Raw genomic sequence first — 16,847 nt, 5'->3', positions numbered from 1 at the left:
GGATAAAATGTGACAACCTGTTGATAAAGAGAGCATTCATTTTCACGTGGGGACTAACGATATTAAATGAACACGACCTGACGATTTGTTGGTTAATTTTATGACCCTGCTAAAAAAAATTATGCAGCTTAGGTCAGAATGTGTATGTGTCTGCAATTCGCACCAATGTATGATAGGAGGGATGGTATGTTAAAAGCCTTGTGGATTAACTCTAGACTTGTGGGAGTCTGCAAGACTCTAGGGGGCAAATTTTTATCAGCGTGGCCCACACTTGTATGTAGAAGGAATTTATTTCGTACAGATGGTATTCAGTTAAACAAAATAGTGCAAGAGCTTTTGAGAGTATCATTGAGAATACTCTAAGTGTTCAGGGAAACTGCTAGTTAGGGCGAAAAAATGAGTAATATTGACAGGCGTTTGCTGATGATATGGGTAAAAGTGATGCTTGCACACATCTGAAGAATTCTTGTTTGTGCCCACTAGCGTAGCTACCCTTTTTCGGGCCCGGAGGCAAAGAACATGTTCGGGCCCCTATTTAATTAATGAAAATTGCAAAAACAGGAGACAACCAAAGACACCGGGCCCGGAGGCAATTGCATTGCCTGCCTACATGGTAGCTACGCCACTGTTTGTGCCGCAACAGCCGAAATTGGCAAGATTTTCTGAGTGTGACAATGTTTCAAATGACCAGGAAGATAAAGCTAGATAAACATCATGTGGTGTATCAGGGTAGTAAGCTATAGAAGAATACTTAGACTTAGTGTTAACTGTGTGTATAGTAATATCAGGAGTGTTGTCACCAAAATGGATGAGTTCGAACTCCTGGTTAGGACAACTAATGCTGACATAATAGGGCTAACAGAAATGGTGCCACCCGGAAATTGGGGATAACGAGTTCCATTATGTTATATAAAATGTCTTTCGGGAAGACAGAAGGGGTGGTTAGGTCATGCTGCTTATCAAAAGCAGCCTAAGCTCGAAAAGCACTTTTGCTGAGTCAGAAGTTAATTTTGCCAGCATAGAATCTATGTAGTGTGAGTTATTAGGAAGAAAAGGTATAATGAGAGTGGGAGTAATCTACAGTCAAGAAGATTGTGAAGAGTATGGCGCGAGCCTCTACACGCGGAATGGGAAGGCGTTAGTCTTATTATGGGTGACTTAAATCTGCTCCTAATTGATTGGAATAAGGTAAATGGAAACACGCCATGGGGAACAAAATTCTTAAATAAACTAGATGATTATTATTTGTACCAGCATGTTAGATAAAATACTAGAGGTAAGAATGTTCTTGACGTCATCATTATGCTCGAAACAGATCACAGGGCTTAAAGTGCAGAATCCATTGGTAGATAGTGATCACACACAACCAATGATTGTATTCACAGTCATTAGTTGGAAGATTGATGAAGATGTTGCAGTTGTTAAAGGTGAAGGCACGAATTTTAATTTCAGAAAAGGGAACTGTGACAGTTTAAAGTGCTACATGGCATCTATTCATTTGCCAGATTGCAGAGGGAGGGGCAAATACATTAGAATCACGGAATACCTTCAAAGAAATAATCACGGAAGCCATGAACACATTAAGAAAATATAGCACGAGGATGGTGGATGAATACAGAGCTGGCCAGTCTAAAAGAGCAGATAATTACAAAATGGGAAAGATACAGAGCTGAAAAGTGCTGATGCCTACAACAGCTACAAGTTGATCTGTAATAGTACCACAGGTAAGGTTAGGATGGCCAAGTCATGATATGAGAAAGCACTGGCTAAGAGACAAAAAAAAAAAAAAAAAAAATCAAATTATTTATTATATTAGGGTTTCCTGTAATTGATTACATAAACCCGTATTTGTGTCTGTAAATTGGGTGTGTTCTCTGGTCGATTTGCTGGACGGAAAACCCTCAGTTTCTGGGGGGGGGAGGAACCTTGCAATCTGAGCAATCACTTCTTAACGACTAACTCCGCTAAGAAGTGAAAAAATCCCATTTAAGTTCCTCGCGTCATCGACGGGATTCGAACCCGTGCATTTTCACATGGTGTGGGGAGGACAGTGACGATACCACTGTGCTACACGCGCAGACGGTTAAGAGAGAAAAGGGGGACTAGGAGTTTTTCATGTATGTGACTACAAAGAAGAAGCAAACGAAGCCCTCGTGAGTAGCACAGTTGCAAGGATCGCCTTCCTCCCCACACCGGACGGAAAACACCTGACTTCGAATCCCGTCGATGACGGGAGGAATTTTTATGGATCTTTTTTCACAACGTGGCTGAGTTAGTCGATCTCAGTCGAGGGCAGCATGATTTTTTCTTCTGGAAACTCGGGTTTTTCGTCCAGCAAACAGAAAATTGACCTCAACACATGCAATTTACAGACAATATACACGGAGCAACATGGCTGTAGTCGCCGATGCTCCTAAAACCCAATAACAACTACAACAAGAAAACGAAGCGGATCGAACCCTTGTGCACTGGGTGTAGGAAAGTCCTAGCTAACCCAGCTGATGTCGCTGATAAATTGAATAGGTATTTCGCATCGTTTTTTATTGATGAAAGACCCTTTATGTTGAGGTGAGACAGAGCCATATGAAAATTAGTGATTTCGAAATTGCAGCTAACTTTTATTGGAAAAGACTTTCGAGCCTAAAGGCAGATAAGGCTCTTGGAGTTAATGACATGTAACCCAGTAATTTTGAGGTAATACTGAACCATTGAAGTTAATTATGAGGGCATCTTTGGACTCGGGAGAGAATCCTTTGGATTGGAGAAGTGCCAACGCATCACCAATACCTAAAGGCGGTAACGACAGACCGGTTAGTCTGATTTCAGTGCTAGGGAAAATCTGAGAGGCAATGATTAATAGTGCAATCTGGAAACATTTAGATATAAATGTCATTCTTAAGACCACAAAGCTTGGTTTTGTTAAGAGGAAAGTCATGTTTTACTAACCTGGTAAACTATTTTGACAGGTACTCATGAACAAGATGGAGGGAACAATTCCGACACAGTTTGTTTGCGTTTTAGCAAGGTATTTGACTCAGTCCCCCATGGGACTGAGTCTAACTTTGGGACATGTCAAATAAGCTGGGACATGTTGGAATTACTGGAAAGATTCTAAGATAGACCGAAGGGCAGAAGGCAGAGGGCTGTGGTTAATCGATATTCTTCAGAATGGGGAGAATAAATACAGAAGTGGGGTCCCCCCCCCAATGATCTGTTTTTGGACCACTGTTGTTTCTCATTTTCATAAAAGACATCGATGAAGAGATGAAGGTTGTGATGTTAAAATTTGTGGCTGACATAAAGATTGGGAGAGTCAGCCCTAAGAAGCGCTCCTTCAGGATGACTTCGACAGCTTCAAGAATGGTCAGAAAAGGGCTATGTTTCACTTGATAAATAGAACCTTCAAAATAAATTATACAATTGTTGAGGTTAATTAAAAATAGTAGAAGAAAGGATCTGGGAGTTACGATACAGGCAGATATGAAATTTTCTGAGCAGTGTAAACATGCGACCATAGTCTCTGATTTATCGAACAATGTCCTGTCGTGGTACATTTTTTTTTCCTTTTTTTTTTCCCTTCAGGAGAAATATGACTAAGGCTATATTGCTCCGTGTATAATATCTGTAAGTTGCGTGTGTTCTTTGGTCGATTTTCTGTTTGCTGGACGAAAAACCCGCGTTTCCGGCAGAATGTTGTTAGTTGGTTGTTGTTAGGTTTTAGGAGCATCGGCTACTAAGGCCTTGTTTCTCCATGCATATTGTTTGTAAATTGAGTGTGTTCTGGGGTCGATTTTCTGTTTTTTGGACGAAAAACCCGAGTTTCCGGGAGGAAAAAAAACATGCTACCCGAGACCGACTAATTCAGCCACGTTGTGAAAAAGCCATAAAAATTCCTCCCGTCATCGACCGGATTCGAACTTAGATCTTTTCCACCCGGTGTGGGTAGGACGGCGAAAATGTCGAGATAGAGAGGCAGGATCGTGCAAAGTTACTTGGGGACCCGATGCAAAAGGGGTTAAGGGGGCCTCGTTTATTTATGTTGAGACTTTGATGGCCCCCTCGATTGGGCCCACTAGATCGTGGCCTTGGTGCCGCGCATCCAATGCATCTCCCATTTACACGGCCCTGTAGAGATTTCATAATTCCCACTGTACAAGATTGTACGACCGTATTTGGAAATCTGTGTCCAAATCTGGAGACCGCATCTGAAAAAAAAAAAGAGAGATTTAGATTTTTGGAAGAGTCCAAAGACAGGCAGCTCGCATGGCTAGATCGGGAAAAGAGCAACCGCACGAGGAAAGACTTCGATTATGTTGACTATAGAGTTTGGAAATTAGGCATCTTTGAGGGGACCTGATTGTGGTGTCTAAGTCTCTGAGAGGGGTAAGAAAAATAAATGAAGGCATACATTTCGCTGTTATAAAGAATTCCAGATCTAGTGGCTGTAAATTCAGCCACTAGATACGGAGGAAGAAGTTTAGACTAGATTTTAGGAAGTTTTTTTTTTTAAATCAGTGAGTTGTTGATTATCGAAACAAGTTGCCCTCGCAAGTAGTTGTGGCTGACAGTTTGAAGAAGTCAAAGATCAATTGGATAGTTATCTTCCTGAAGAGGGAAGGGCTACTTTTTTTTTATTTTTTATTTTGTGGCCGGTACAGCAAAAGCTTGTGACTTCCTGCTGAGCAACAAAAGGGTAAGCACACCTTTAGCTATGATTATGAAAGCATCCTTGTTTTCTCTAGTCCACAGTTTAGGTCCGTGCGGACTGGATTTGTTCAAATGTGTCCCCAATTCCCAAATGGTGTTCAAAGAGTGACATAAGTAATTACAGACCTGTTAGCTTTACTTGGCACTGTTCCATGGCGAATAATGGAGTCACTGGTTAAAGAAGTAATACAGGACCATCTAGGCAGGAATGCAGTTATATTGCAGTCAGAGTATGGATTTCTTAAGGGATGATCTTGTCTGTCCAATCTGATTGGACACTACGACATAGTCACAAAAGAACTGGATACAAATTTTAATTTTGACGTCATATACTTGAATTTCAGAAAAGCTTTTGATGCAGTTGCACATAAAATACTATGCAGATTGGAACAGTGTGGAATTAAGGGTAAGTTTCTGCTATGGATAAAGAGATGGTTCATTGGGAGAAGAGAGTGAAAGAGGTTGTCAATGGGCACTGCTGCTCTTGGACTAATATTAGACAGACTAATGCTTTAGTTTATTTATATGAAGCATGCCTATTTATAATATTAATAAGAATGGTAGGTTTTTGTAGGATTTTAGGTGCAGCAGCTCAGGCTATATTGGCCGAATATAATATGTTATGTGGTCGATTTGTTCTTTGCTGGACGAAAAACCCAAATTTCTGAAATTAAAAAACCACCCTCGCCTGAGACCGTCTAAATCAGCTACGTCGTTAAACTGCCTCATAAAAATTCCTCGCGTTGTTGACGGGAGTTCGACTCAGGTCATTTCTTCACGGTGTAGGGAGCGGAGCGATTATACCAACTGTGCTACGTAGCCACGAAGGCGATAATGGAAGAATATATCCTGCTCTTCCATTATCGTAAAGTATTTGATTCTAAATTGTGATATGGAATTTAACAAAAATAGAAGTTTAATGGACAAGAGACTAATTAGATATATTTATAGGTATTTAAAATGATGAATGTATGTTGGAGGTTTAGATTTAACCTCTTATTATTAAAAAGGAGTTTAGGGCTGAAAGCCTCAGACTACGAGAAATTTACTATAATATTCATGAATTTAGAAACGCTCTGTATTCCTAATAAGATCGGAATTCAATACCCAGACTTAATTGTCACTGTTTAATTCTTTTACCACAGTGTACCGAGGGAGTATAGCATGGGTAGGTATCCTTTTATAAAATATTCATGACGTTTTTCCGATAAGAAGTTTGTCGGATAAGAAGTTAATTAAAAAAAAAAAAAAAAACACGGGTTTCTTATTCGGTGTCCTTTTGGGTTTAGATGAAATCTAAGTTCAGTACGGCTAATCTCAGTCACGCCATTAGTTATATATTATTTAAAATTCTTACCTGTGACACTAAGCTGGGATGTACTACTACTCCTTTTTGATAAACCCGTAAACTGGGTTACCCTATTTCCACTACTGTACCCTCTTCCATGATGGTCTATCAAACCGCCTTTCTCGGTAATAGAACCAATGGCGGTGTCGGAGAGACTACCGTCCACTTTCTCCTCATTACCTCGGGACGGTCGAGTTGGGTGATTCGGGTGGACAGGTCCATAACCTTGCATTCTTGACGTAAATTCACTGCAACGAAGAAATGAGTCAAAATTTAGTCTCTATTTATTTCGTATATAAGTGTTAATTGACACTTATATACGAAATATGAGAAAATGATATAACTTTATGAAGTAATTTCATTTATTTATACTTTCCTGGAATGTTTTTGTGTTACATTTTTATAGTTTATATACGCTTCTTTGAGACATAGAATTGCATTATTCACAATTACAATAAATGTCACTCTCCTTACATGAGAATGAATTTTACATCACAGTAAATGTTTTTATGCATTTGTTAACAGAAAATTGTGAAACCTCAGAAGAATTTAACTTTAAATTAATTAATCTGACAGATAATTAAATTATTTAGCCCTATGCTTGTAACCGTAATGGGAGAAGGATAGTCGCTGTTTTACCTCCCCGTTTTGAAAGATTTGGAATCAAATACGCGCATAAAGCGATGAAACATAGACCTTTTCAAGTGGAACTGAGTTAGTCAGTTTCAGATAGTATGGATTGTATATCCAGAATTTATTTCCCCTTTTTATCCTTTAAATAGGTTAAAGAACCGGCCTTATAAGCTTAATCTGATGCTCAATTTGTGTAGAATAAAATTTTACCTGTAATCAATGATTAGATACGTTGAGTTTAATTTATTATTATTTTTTATGGTGAGTAGTTAATGTGATGAACTAGCGTCTTTGTGGTATATTTTGACTGAAAATATGGGAGTTAATAGTAATGAATTTGCTCCAAGGCGCTAGGATTGTGAAATTGTCAGTGTATTGTGTCTGCAAATTACAAACATAATATCAATGTACCTCAGGGTTCATTATTTCGGGAACTATCACAAGAGGTCCGATTCCAAATCACGAAAAAAAAAAAAAAAAAAAAAACCCGATGGTGACAGCATCTCCGCTAGAGTTTATCGTCGCACAGTTGGGATGATAAGCTTTAGTAAATATCTTTTCTCCACGGTATCGCAAATCCGATAGGAAAGTCGTGTAGCTTGATCGTCACTCCCTACCATACCTCCCAAATGTTCTAGGATAGGGGTGGCTAACGAGTCGATCGCGGCTTTAATTTTGGTCGATCACAACGAATTTTAAATATACAGTCATCCTTCGATTTGCGCGGTCAGGTATTCTACCAAAATTTTATATTGCGCAGAGGGTTTCGCTACCTGCGCGTTATTTATTTTATTTTATTATTTTTTTTTTTACGAAGCTTCAAAAATAGGAATGAAGAGTAGATGTAGCCCAGTGGTCAGGAGCGAGAGTGCATAGCACGCGTTCCTTGCGTGGACCGGGGTTAAGCCCGTGATATTAAATACGACAAATATTTGTATTGACGATTTATTGTAAACTCTATTGACTTGGTTGTCGTGCCGGAGTATAGACAGAAAATTTATTTATTTTTTTTAGATTTTGAAAATTTTTTTATTTATTTTTTTGCATGATTGAAGATTTCATTGAAGGAGAAACACATTTCACCATAATAACCTAAAATACCACAGAATTACAGCTGTCGGTATTATTGCAAATGCAATAAGATTGAGTTCACTACCTGTTTATAATTAGATTGCACTAACAGAAAACTGCAAATTCTTTTATTGTTTTATGGTCGTGACCTCCAGAAATAGCTTTAGAGAAATATCACAAAGGCATTCAAACTGATTCTTATAAGGATATAACTAAACAGAGCAATAAAGGGTAGTGTGTTTGTCCGGTTATTTTGGAAACATCTTCCTTATTCAGGAATGCTCTTTATCAATTATCCTACGTTAGCTGTTCAGACAGAATATTTTCCCGGTTCGCGCAACTTGTTTTAACCGTATTTTTCTATACAAGTTTACAAAGAGGTGTTTTGTTGGAGAGCCCCCAGTTGCTCTTGGAGATCCTCATGATTGCAGTGAAAATCATTTCGTTTTGACCCCAGGTATTGTAGATGCGGAAGGAAACTCAGCTTATGGTCAATGACCACCCTTGGACTTTAGCCTGCGATACAATTGGAAGCTGTTTCCCGTGGGCAGCTCAAGTAAAGCTTAGATTTAAAAAGCATCATTTTTGTTTTGCTGGTACTGATCTGAAGCTTTTTAAGAACCGCCCAGGAGTAGAGATCTGCTAGGAAAAGATTTGCTTTGTTTTCGGAGCGTGATTTCCCAGAAACAACCACTGTCATGTCGTCTGCATGTCAAATGGATCCCCGAGCAGTGGAAGTCAGTTGTTTTCTCGGATGAGAAGAAATTAACCTGCATGGCTCTGATGGGAGACAAACGATTCGCTGTAGACGTCGTGAAGGGTACCATCCAAACCGTATGGTGTATACAGTGAAATTCCGTACAAGCCAAATGATATGGGGGTGCATTTCGTTTCGCGGAGTAGATCACCTGCAGTTTATAAAAGGTTCCGTAAATGCCAATGGATACCTGGCTATATTGGAAGGCGACTTGCTGCCAACCTTTAGAGACCATTTCAACCTGCCAAGTAACTGCATCTTTCAGGACGACTCTGCTCCTTGTCATCGGGCGAAAAGTGTAAGTAGGCACTTCTGTAATTACTTTAGCTTCATTTATGCTTTAGAGGTCGACAATAATGTGTTTACATTTGTTATAGGTGAAAAAAATTGGTTGGAAGAAGGTTCCATTACAACTGTTAGCTGGCCAGGAAACAGCCCGAACCTGAATCCTCTAGAGAACTGTTGGCATCGTGTGGAATCTGCAGTTACCAGAAAGAAACCAAAGACCCTTCGGGAAGCCATAATTCGTGTTTGGAACCACGAACTATCAGTTGATTATCTTCAGAAATTGATCTTGGCAATGCCTCGACGGTGTGCTGCTGTCATCGGGGCCAGAGGCGATTCAACTAAATATTAATTTGCACCTGGTGAACTTTTCATTTTGTTTTCCATTTAAAATGATAAACCTGAAGCAAATTGAGTTTCTGATAACATTTCATACTTAATTGTCGTGTTTACCAAAACTGTTGTATAAAGGTTGCAAATGCTCATTTTGGAATATTTTAAGAGCACCTGTCAAGTATTACTTAGCTGTGCCTTAACTATTAATAAATATCTTTTGTTTATATTTCTATTTGTGATGCTCGTCATTAATGTAAGTACCATCGTGAAAAAGGGTTAGAAATGTGAAATTCCTAGGTGATGCACTTTCTTTGAACACCGGTGTATATATACAGTGAGAAAAGAGATTTAAAAAAAAGAGTAATGCGGGACGAGAGTAATAAATATTATACATTCGTAATTAAACTAAATGGTGAGTATAGAAAACGTAGACCTGTAGAGTTTTATTAAGTGTTCTATAAAGTTATAATCTTAGTAATTAATTGATAAGGAGATAATTGTATATACTTTTTATTTCTATTAATCACAAAAAAAGAAAACAAAATTCATTTTATTTAAGAAAATAAATCGAACACTCCTGAAATATAACGAAGTGTAGGGGCCTTACAATAAAATCACTTAATTGTTTAAATTTTTTTTTAGAGTTCAAGGTGAGATTCCTAAATTGAATGGTGTTTCACTAACTGATTTAGTTCATAAAATACACTATTTAACTTGTTTTTTTCCCCCAACCTTCTTTCTTGATATGGGATGTAGCACTTCCCGAGAGAAATATTAATATCATGCGAATGTATCTTTTTGCTCTCCTTTCGTTGAAATGAGCTTTTGTCATCGATCCAAATTAGCCAGCACACGCGGAGAGTTAATGTGAACTCCTTACCTAAGTGTTCTGCTTCCTTTATGGTGATCTACGTGGGAGGAAAAGGCACTGGTGATACTGAACTTGGACAGTGAGCTGCTTTCCGAATCGCTTTCCATACCGTGACTCATTTCTCGAGGTTCCTTCTCCGGACTCATCAACACTCCAATCCCTAATCCTGCTGCCATCCGACTACCTCCACCTCGTCTTACCACCGTACTTTCTAATGGAACATGTCCTCTGTGCGGATGAACGTGATGTCTTTTGCTATATGACGGCGTGTGACGAGTGTTCACTTCACTGTCCGAATACATACTCACTGGAGTCACAGCTAAGAGAGAGAGAGAGAGAGAGAAAACTATTAGGCAGGCTTAAGAGACAACTATAAAAAGTGAACGCTGAAGAACCCAGTATTATAGCTTTTCTCTAACTTTAAGCCCTTAATTTAAATTCTTCTTTCTGTATGTTTTATATGCACTTTACAGCAGAGTAATAGCAAAAATAATCAATATAAATTTTACAGAAGATATTTTCGAGAAATAACTCCACGATTTTAGAAACTAATTCGAATAGTGGTTTTATTCAAGAGTGCATTGCTATTAAATGCCCACTAAGCTATTTTAATATATCATATAAATAATTTATATAACATATAACCAGTAAACTTCCTTAAATTATCCCTTAAAATTTTGTTGATGAGTAGTTTGTTTATATTAACGCTAGGCAAATCGGGCCATAGGTCGTCAGCGTATTGTGTTTGCAAATTGCTCGTGTTCTGAATTTTGTGTGTTTTGGGTGTATTTCGTAAAATACCGAGAAATTTCCACAACTTGAAATTCTTAATTCATTTCTCTTTGTTAAAAATAAATGCATCAGTAAGTCTTTTCGCCATCGATGAGGTTTGATTCCGGGCCTTTCGAAATCAATGTCAGCGACATCCACTAAAATAGTGGATGTCGTGATAATAGTGGGGTGGTGATAAAACTATCATATTGGATCATATATGGTTGTTCATTAAGACAAGGAGAGACCATAAGTTAAGGAAATGACGAAGTCTAGATATTCTTAATTACATTTACAAGGACTGATAGCCGCAACCAAATAATGAGTAGTACGGGTATATTATTACAGGATAATTTAATACTATCTGCTTATAGAGGTTCCTTCGCAGTAGAGAGAGATGCACCTACCTCCAGAAGAACGCCCGGATAAATTCATTTTTTGTCTTGCTCTTTCTTCCAAATCAAGTGTCATTTGAATTCGAGTTGCTCTACGAACCGATGGTGGAATTTGTGGCAGCTGTCTTTTTTTCATTGAAGGCGTTCCTGTAGGCGTCCCGCCTACAGAATGGGGATGAATAGCAGAACGATTTGCTATCCTAGACAGATCTTGAACAGGAGATCTAGGCCTGCATGAAATATGTGAAGTGATAAAGAATGAATTCCTTAAAAACAATGTAAAGACATTATAAAGAATGAATTCCTTAAAAACAATGTAAAGACATTATAAAGAATGAATTCCTTAAAAACAATGTAAAGACAGTATTCATTACCTTTACCGTTTTTAAATAACTACCTTTGTTGTTGAGAGAACGTAAATATTGTTGCATTGGTTCTTTACATTATCATAAAAATGATTCTATTTAAAATGGCATGTGCATTCAATAATTAGATTCACAATTCATATATTTTCTGTGATAGTTTGACCAGAATGAACTGAGTTTAAAGTGATTGGCTTATTGCAACACGGCGGAAAATCATCTTGATATTAACTTAGGCCACATTATATCAAGGATCTGGGTATATTCTTACCATGTCTACGCCATATACAAAACTTTTATTACTTCGTACAGTATGTCCTCTCCACTTTTTCTTACTACTGAATACACCATGAATTGTCAAACTAATAAAAAAAAAAAGTAAAGTGCAGCCATTATCAACCCACTGCAGGATGGAAGCCTCCTCAACAATTCATGCTGAGGGAAATGGACCATAATCTGCCACGCTGGTCCAGTGCGGGTTGGCAGATCGACCGTATTCAGCAGTCAGGGGCTTGAACCCCGGTCTACTCAAAGAGCGTGTGCTACTGCACTCCCGCTCCTGCCCACTCGGCTACGGAGAAAAAACTAATAGAGTAAGCTTATCTGGGAAAAGATCTAAACCTCCCAAACAATTCCTAGTTCATTTCACAAATATACGTGGTCTCAATTCTAATCTCAACGATGTCCATTTCCACTTGCAGTCTGCCAAACCCCTTGTACTTTTTCTGACAGAATCTCAGTTATCGGTTGATTCAACTACTGCTCATCTCAGTTGCCCAAACTATTCGCTGTATGATTCCTTTCGCCTCAAAGGTGATACTTTTGCATATGTCCGTTCCAATATTCCCTGTCAGAGACTTGGTAATTTGGAATCTCCTCTTTTCGATCTTCTCTGGATTAAATCTCTCTACCTCACTGTGTCAAATTCATCTGTTGTTTCTATTCTCCCAACTCCACTAGTCACTTGAAGCTCATTGTCGCTTTGCAACTTGACTTTCTTCAATCCAACTTCCTTAACAGTTAGGTAATTTTCCTTGGTGATTTTCATTTTCACACATCCAGCTGACTTCCGTTTTCTAGTCACACCGACCCAGCTGGTCGAGATGCTGAGGCTTTTGCAATTACTAATGACCTTGCACAGATTGTTCATACCGGAACAATCTGTGCAAGAATACCGGACAATCCTAACCATGCAGCCAACACCCTTGATCTTTTTCTCACAAACGACTCTTCTAAGTACATGGTCGAAGTGAGTGGTCCTTTAGGCACCTCAGACCACAACTTGCTGATTGGCTCTTTGCAACTTGACTTTCTTCAATCCAACTTCCTTAACAGTTAGGTAATTTTCCTTGGTGACTTTAATTTTCACACATCCAGCTGACTTCCGTTTTCTAGTCACACCGACCCAGCTGGTCGAGATGCTGAGGCTTTTGCAATTACTAATGACCTTGCACAGATTGTTCATACCGGAACAATCTGTGCAAGAATACCGGACAATCCTAACCATGCAGCCAACACGCTTGATCTTTTTCTCGCAAACAACCCTTCTAAGTACATGGTCGAAGTGAGTGGTCCTTTAGGCACCTCAGACCACAACTTGGTGATTGTCTCTTCTCCAATGGAGCCTTTATCTCATGGCTATTCCCAACCTGGTGTTGTTTGGCATTACAAGAATGCAAAATAGGATGACCTGCAAGATTTCTTTTCTTATTTTCCTTGGTCGGATTACTGTTTCAAAACTTCTGATGTCAATATTTGCTCAGATCGTGTCAGTGAAATTATTGTTGCAGGAATGGAATCCTTTATTCCACACTCCACCTTAAAATTTCGTCCTTTATCTAAACCTTGGTTTCCCAATAAATGTGCTAAGGCTGTTTAAGAGAAGAACGTTGCTTATCGTAATTGGGTTGTTTCCAATTCTTCAGTTTCATTTTCTGCCTACACCAAAGCTCGCAACAATTGTACAGCAGTGATTAATCAGTCCAAACTAGATTTTGAACAGGCTAAGAGTAGAAAACTTGCTTCTTGCTCTAATGGTAACCGAGCATTCTGGTCTCTTGCCAAAGCTATTGGCCGCAACTTTTGCCCATCTCTGCTCCACCATTGTCAAAACCACATGGTTCTGTTGTCACTTCGGCCAAGGATAGAGCTGACCTGCTAGCATCCCATTTTTCTTCCAACTCATGTATTAATGATCTTGGTAAAACACCTCCCACCATTCCCAACATGCTCCATTCAATGCCTCCTTTGTTCTTTCGTCAAAAAGATATCAGAAGGATTTTGACGAATCTCGATGTTAAGAAAGCTCCAGGTCCCGATGGTATTTCTCCACTTGTTTCAAAGCCTGTGCTCTTGAACTTACTCCTAATCTTTGCCGCCTTTTTTCACTTTCTTATTCCAAAGGTAAGGTGTTTTTCCTTCTGCTTGAAAATTTGCTCATATCCAGCCAGTTCCTAAAAGGGTGACAAATCCCTCCCATCCAGTTATCGTCCCATTGCGAGTACTTCTACTCTTTCTAAAGTAATGGAGAAATAAATTAACCGCCAACTCTTAAACTACCTAGAAACTTTCCGTCTGATCAATTATCGCCAGTATGGATTCCGTCAGTGTCGATCCATTGGTGATATTCTGGCTTATGTTACCCATTTATGGACAAATTCAATGTAAAAGTTCGGTGAAACACAAGCAGTTGCTCTTGACATCTCAATGGCTTTCGATCGTGTTTGGCATGAAGGTCTTCTATACAAACTTCCATCTTATGGTTTGCCAACTGTTTTTTGTGATTGGTTATCCAGTTTTCTCTCTGATCGCTCACTTAGCGTGATGGTAGATGGCTCTCTGTCTTCTAACTTCTCCACTAAATCTGGTGTCCCCCAAGGTTCAGTTCTTTCCCCCAATCTTTTCCCTTTGTATATTAATGACCTTCCATTGAATGTAAATCCTATCCAAAGTTTTGCCAATGATAGCACATTGCATTCCACTTTCCATTTTGAGAAACCTTGCCCTGCTCAATCAGTTTCAACTTCTCGAATATCCGCTGCCAATTCCTTAAATGCTGATCTCTAGGTAAACCTCCAGTTGACCATAGACAACTTAGTTGATTTAAATCCTTCTAAAACTCAGTATTGTTTTATATCACGCAAAAAGGATTCTTCTGCTCGTATGCTTATCTTTGGTGACACTCCGACTTTTAGGCAAAATGATATATGTCTTTTGGGGATTACCCTGACTTCTAATCTCTCTTGGCACAAGCACATTACAAATATTGCTTCCTCTGCATCTAAAAGACTTGGTTTTCTCTTACGCTCTCGGCGTTACTTTTCTTCCAAACAGCTGTTCACTCTGTACTAATCGCAAATCCGCCCTACCATAGAATATTGTTCCCACATCTGGGGCGGTGCCCCCAAAATCTGTCTCATTCTTCTAGATTCCATTCAGAAGAGGGCAGTTAGGTTAGTTAACGATTCATCTCTAACAGAGTCTCTCCACTCGCTGTCTCATAGACGTACTGTTTCTGCTGCATGCCTTTTCTACAGATATTTCCCTGGGCACGGTTCCTCTGATAATTCCCGCTCTCTCTTTCAAAATAGTCGAACACGTGCCGCCACCAGCCAACATCCATTTACTGTCCAACTTCAAACTCGTAGAACCAACTTTTCATCTCTTCGTTTATTCATTCAACTGCCGTTTTCTGGAACAACCTTCCTTCATACGTATTTCCTGAAAATTGCAGTCTACAGAAGTTCAAGTCTAATGTCAACAAATATCTTCTTTCATCTTCTCAATCTCCAACCCAAGCACGGTACTAACTACTATAGGTTCTAATACCTCTCGTGTTTGGGGTTTTCATAAAAAAAAAAACAAAAAAACTTTAACTCATAGTAGTGGTTTTCTCTGCCACCCTCACTGTATGGCGTTTTGTAGTTCCTGTAGAGCTGTTTGAGGGGATGCTTGATGACTGTTACCATGTGATCTAACACATACTTTATGGATTTGAGTTTCGCGTATTACGGTGGCATTTGAAGAAAGGAGAAATCCTCATTAACTTCTTCGAACCTGTCCCACAAGATTTAAACACAGTGACATGGTGATTTAAGGGTGTAAATTAGCACGGTGGAATGTACCTGGCATGCAAAGATATTTAAATAGCCTCTAAGTATTCAGGGAGTCTGTCGATGCAAGGCTGTGCTGCCAATTGGTCTGCCAAGTTGTCGAGAAGAATTTCAACTTAAGGTCACATCCGGTTAAAATAGTCTGTTAAATTTTATCAAACTAATCTTTTTAGCAAACGGCTGGGATAATCTTGACCTCCCGTGCCTCCTCCAGTACACCCTTGGGTAGATGGGATTCAAGGATTCATTTATTCCCAGCAAAACACGCCCCAGGCCGTGAGCACTTCGCTCATCAACATGACGTGTTGTGCTAACGCATGGCTTTATGTTTTTTATTCAATAATATGCAAAAGTTAACTCTTAATGTAAATATACAGTATTACAAGACAAATTAAATAACAGTGCATTTAACAATGATATATATTTATACATACGTACAAGATATGCATTTATACATATATTCATCTGTATATAAATACAAGAAAAAAAGAGATTTATTTATACAAGAATTAAAGATAAATCCCGGATTGCTAAGTTGAAATTTTGCAATGTGAATAAAATTTAGATAAATGAAAGTTGTAAGTTGTTTAGAAAAATTATGGCACTGAGTAATGGACTGTTTTTGCTTTAGTCAGTCCTGTATTTGATTGAAAAGAGAGATTGAGACTGAAAAGAGGTGAAAGGAACAGAATAATTATATTTTCTACGCAGTCTTCATCTAAGATTTTATGATGTAAAAACTTAAACAAATTTCTCGATTGTTCTGTGTTATGTTGCTGTCGTTCAGGGCGCCACGCGCACTCAAACAATCAAGAGTCAAACTTGCAACATCTTCTTTCCAGTTAGGATGCACATATTCTGAAGCAGTTAAGTGACCTTGTCATTTGGTCAAGAACTTAAACAGCAACACTAAATCAAATTTCAGTATATTGATATAAATTGTATTTTGATATCGAATATATTTAATACTGTTATGTTAAATATCGATTACTGATTTGCAGTATGTCGCTAGATCGATGTATAGGTTTCGGTTACCATATGATCAATATATCGATTCTATTTTTATTTTTTTTTATTTTGTCATCCCTATTTCCGACAAGTGCCATCCCCATTTCCGACCAGTCCTTTCATGCTGAAGTTGACATCTTCAGCATGGAACCCCGATGTTTTAATTAGGAGATGTCGGCTATAAAAGTGAT

The 16,847-nt window shown here is 38.7% G+C and overlaps 1 protein-coding gene across 2 annotated transcripts in view; it reads right to left on the bottom strand.

Moving 5' to 3' along the window:
* Positions 1-16,847, bottom strand: part of LOC150084414 (regulating synaptic membrane exocytosis protein 2-like) — a 547,165-nt gene that overhangs the window by 88,470 nt on the left and 441,848 nt on the right. For both annotated transcript variants that reach the window (XM_090376052.1, XM_090376053.1), the window contains exons 15-17: positions 11,187-11,404; positions 10,018-10,327; positions 6,065-6,303 (exon numbers count right to left, since the gene is read on the bottom strand). In XM_090376052.1, coding sequence (XP_090232178.1) covers positions 6,065-6,303; positions 10,018-10,327; positions 11,187-11,404 — 767 coding nt within the window. The remainder of the gene's footprint in view (positions 1-6,064; positions 6,304-10,017; positions 10,328-11,186; positions 11,405-16,847) is intronic.

Source organism: Mastigoproctus giganteus, chromosome 6 (genome assembly GCF_048544385.1).
Source record: "Mastigoproctus giganteus isolate SK-2022 chromosome 6, ASM4854438v1, whole genome shotgun sequence".
Classification (NCBI taxonomy): Eukaryota; Metazoa; Arthropoda; class Arachnida; order Uropygi; family Thelyphonidae; genus Mastigoproctus; species Mastigoproctus giganteus.
This window is presented reverse-complemented; position numbering and strand designations above follow the sequence as displayed.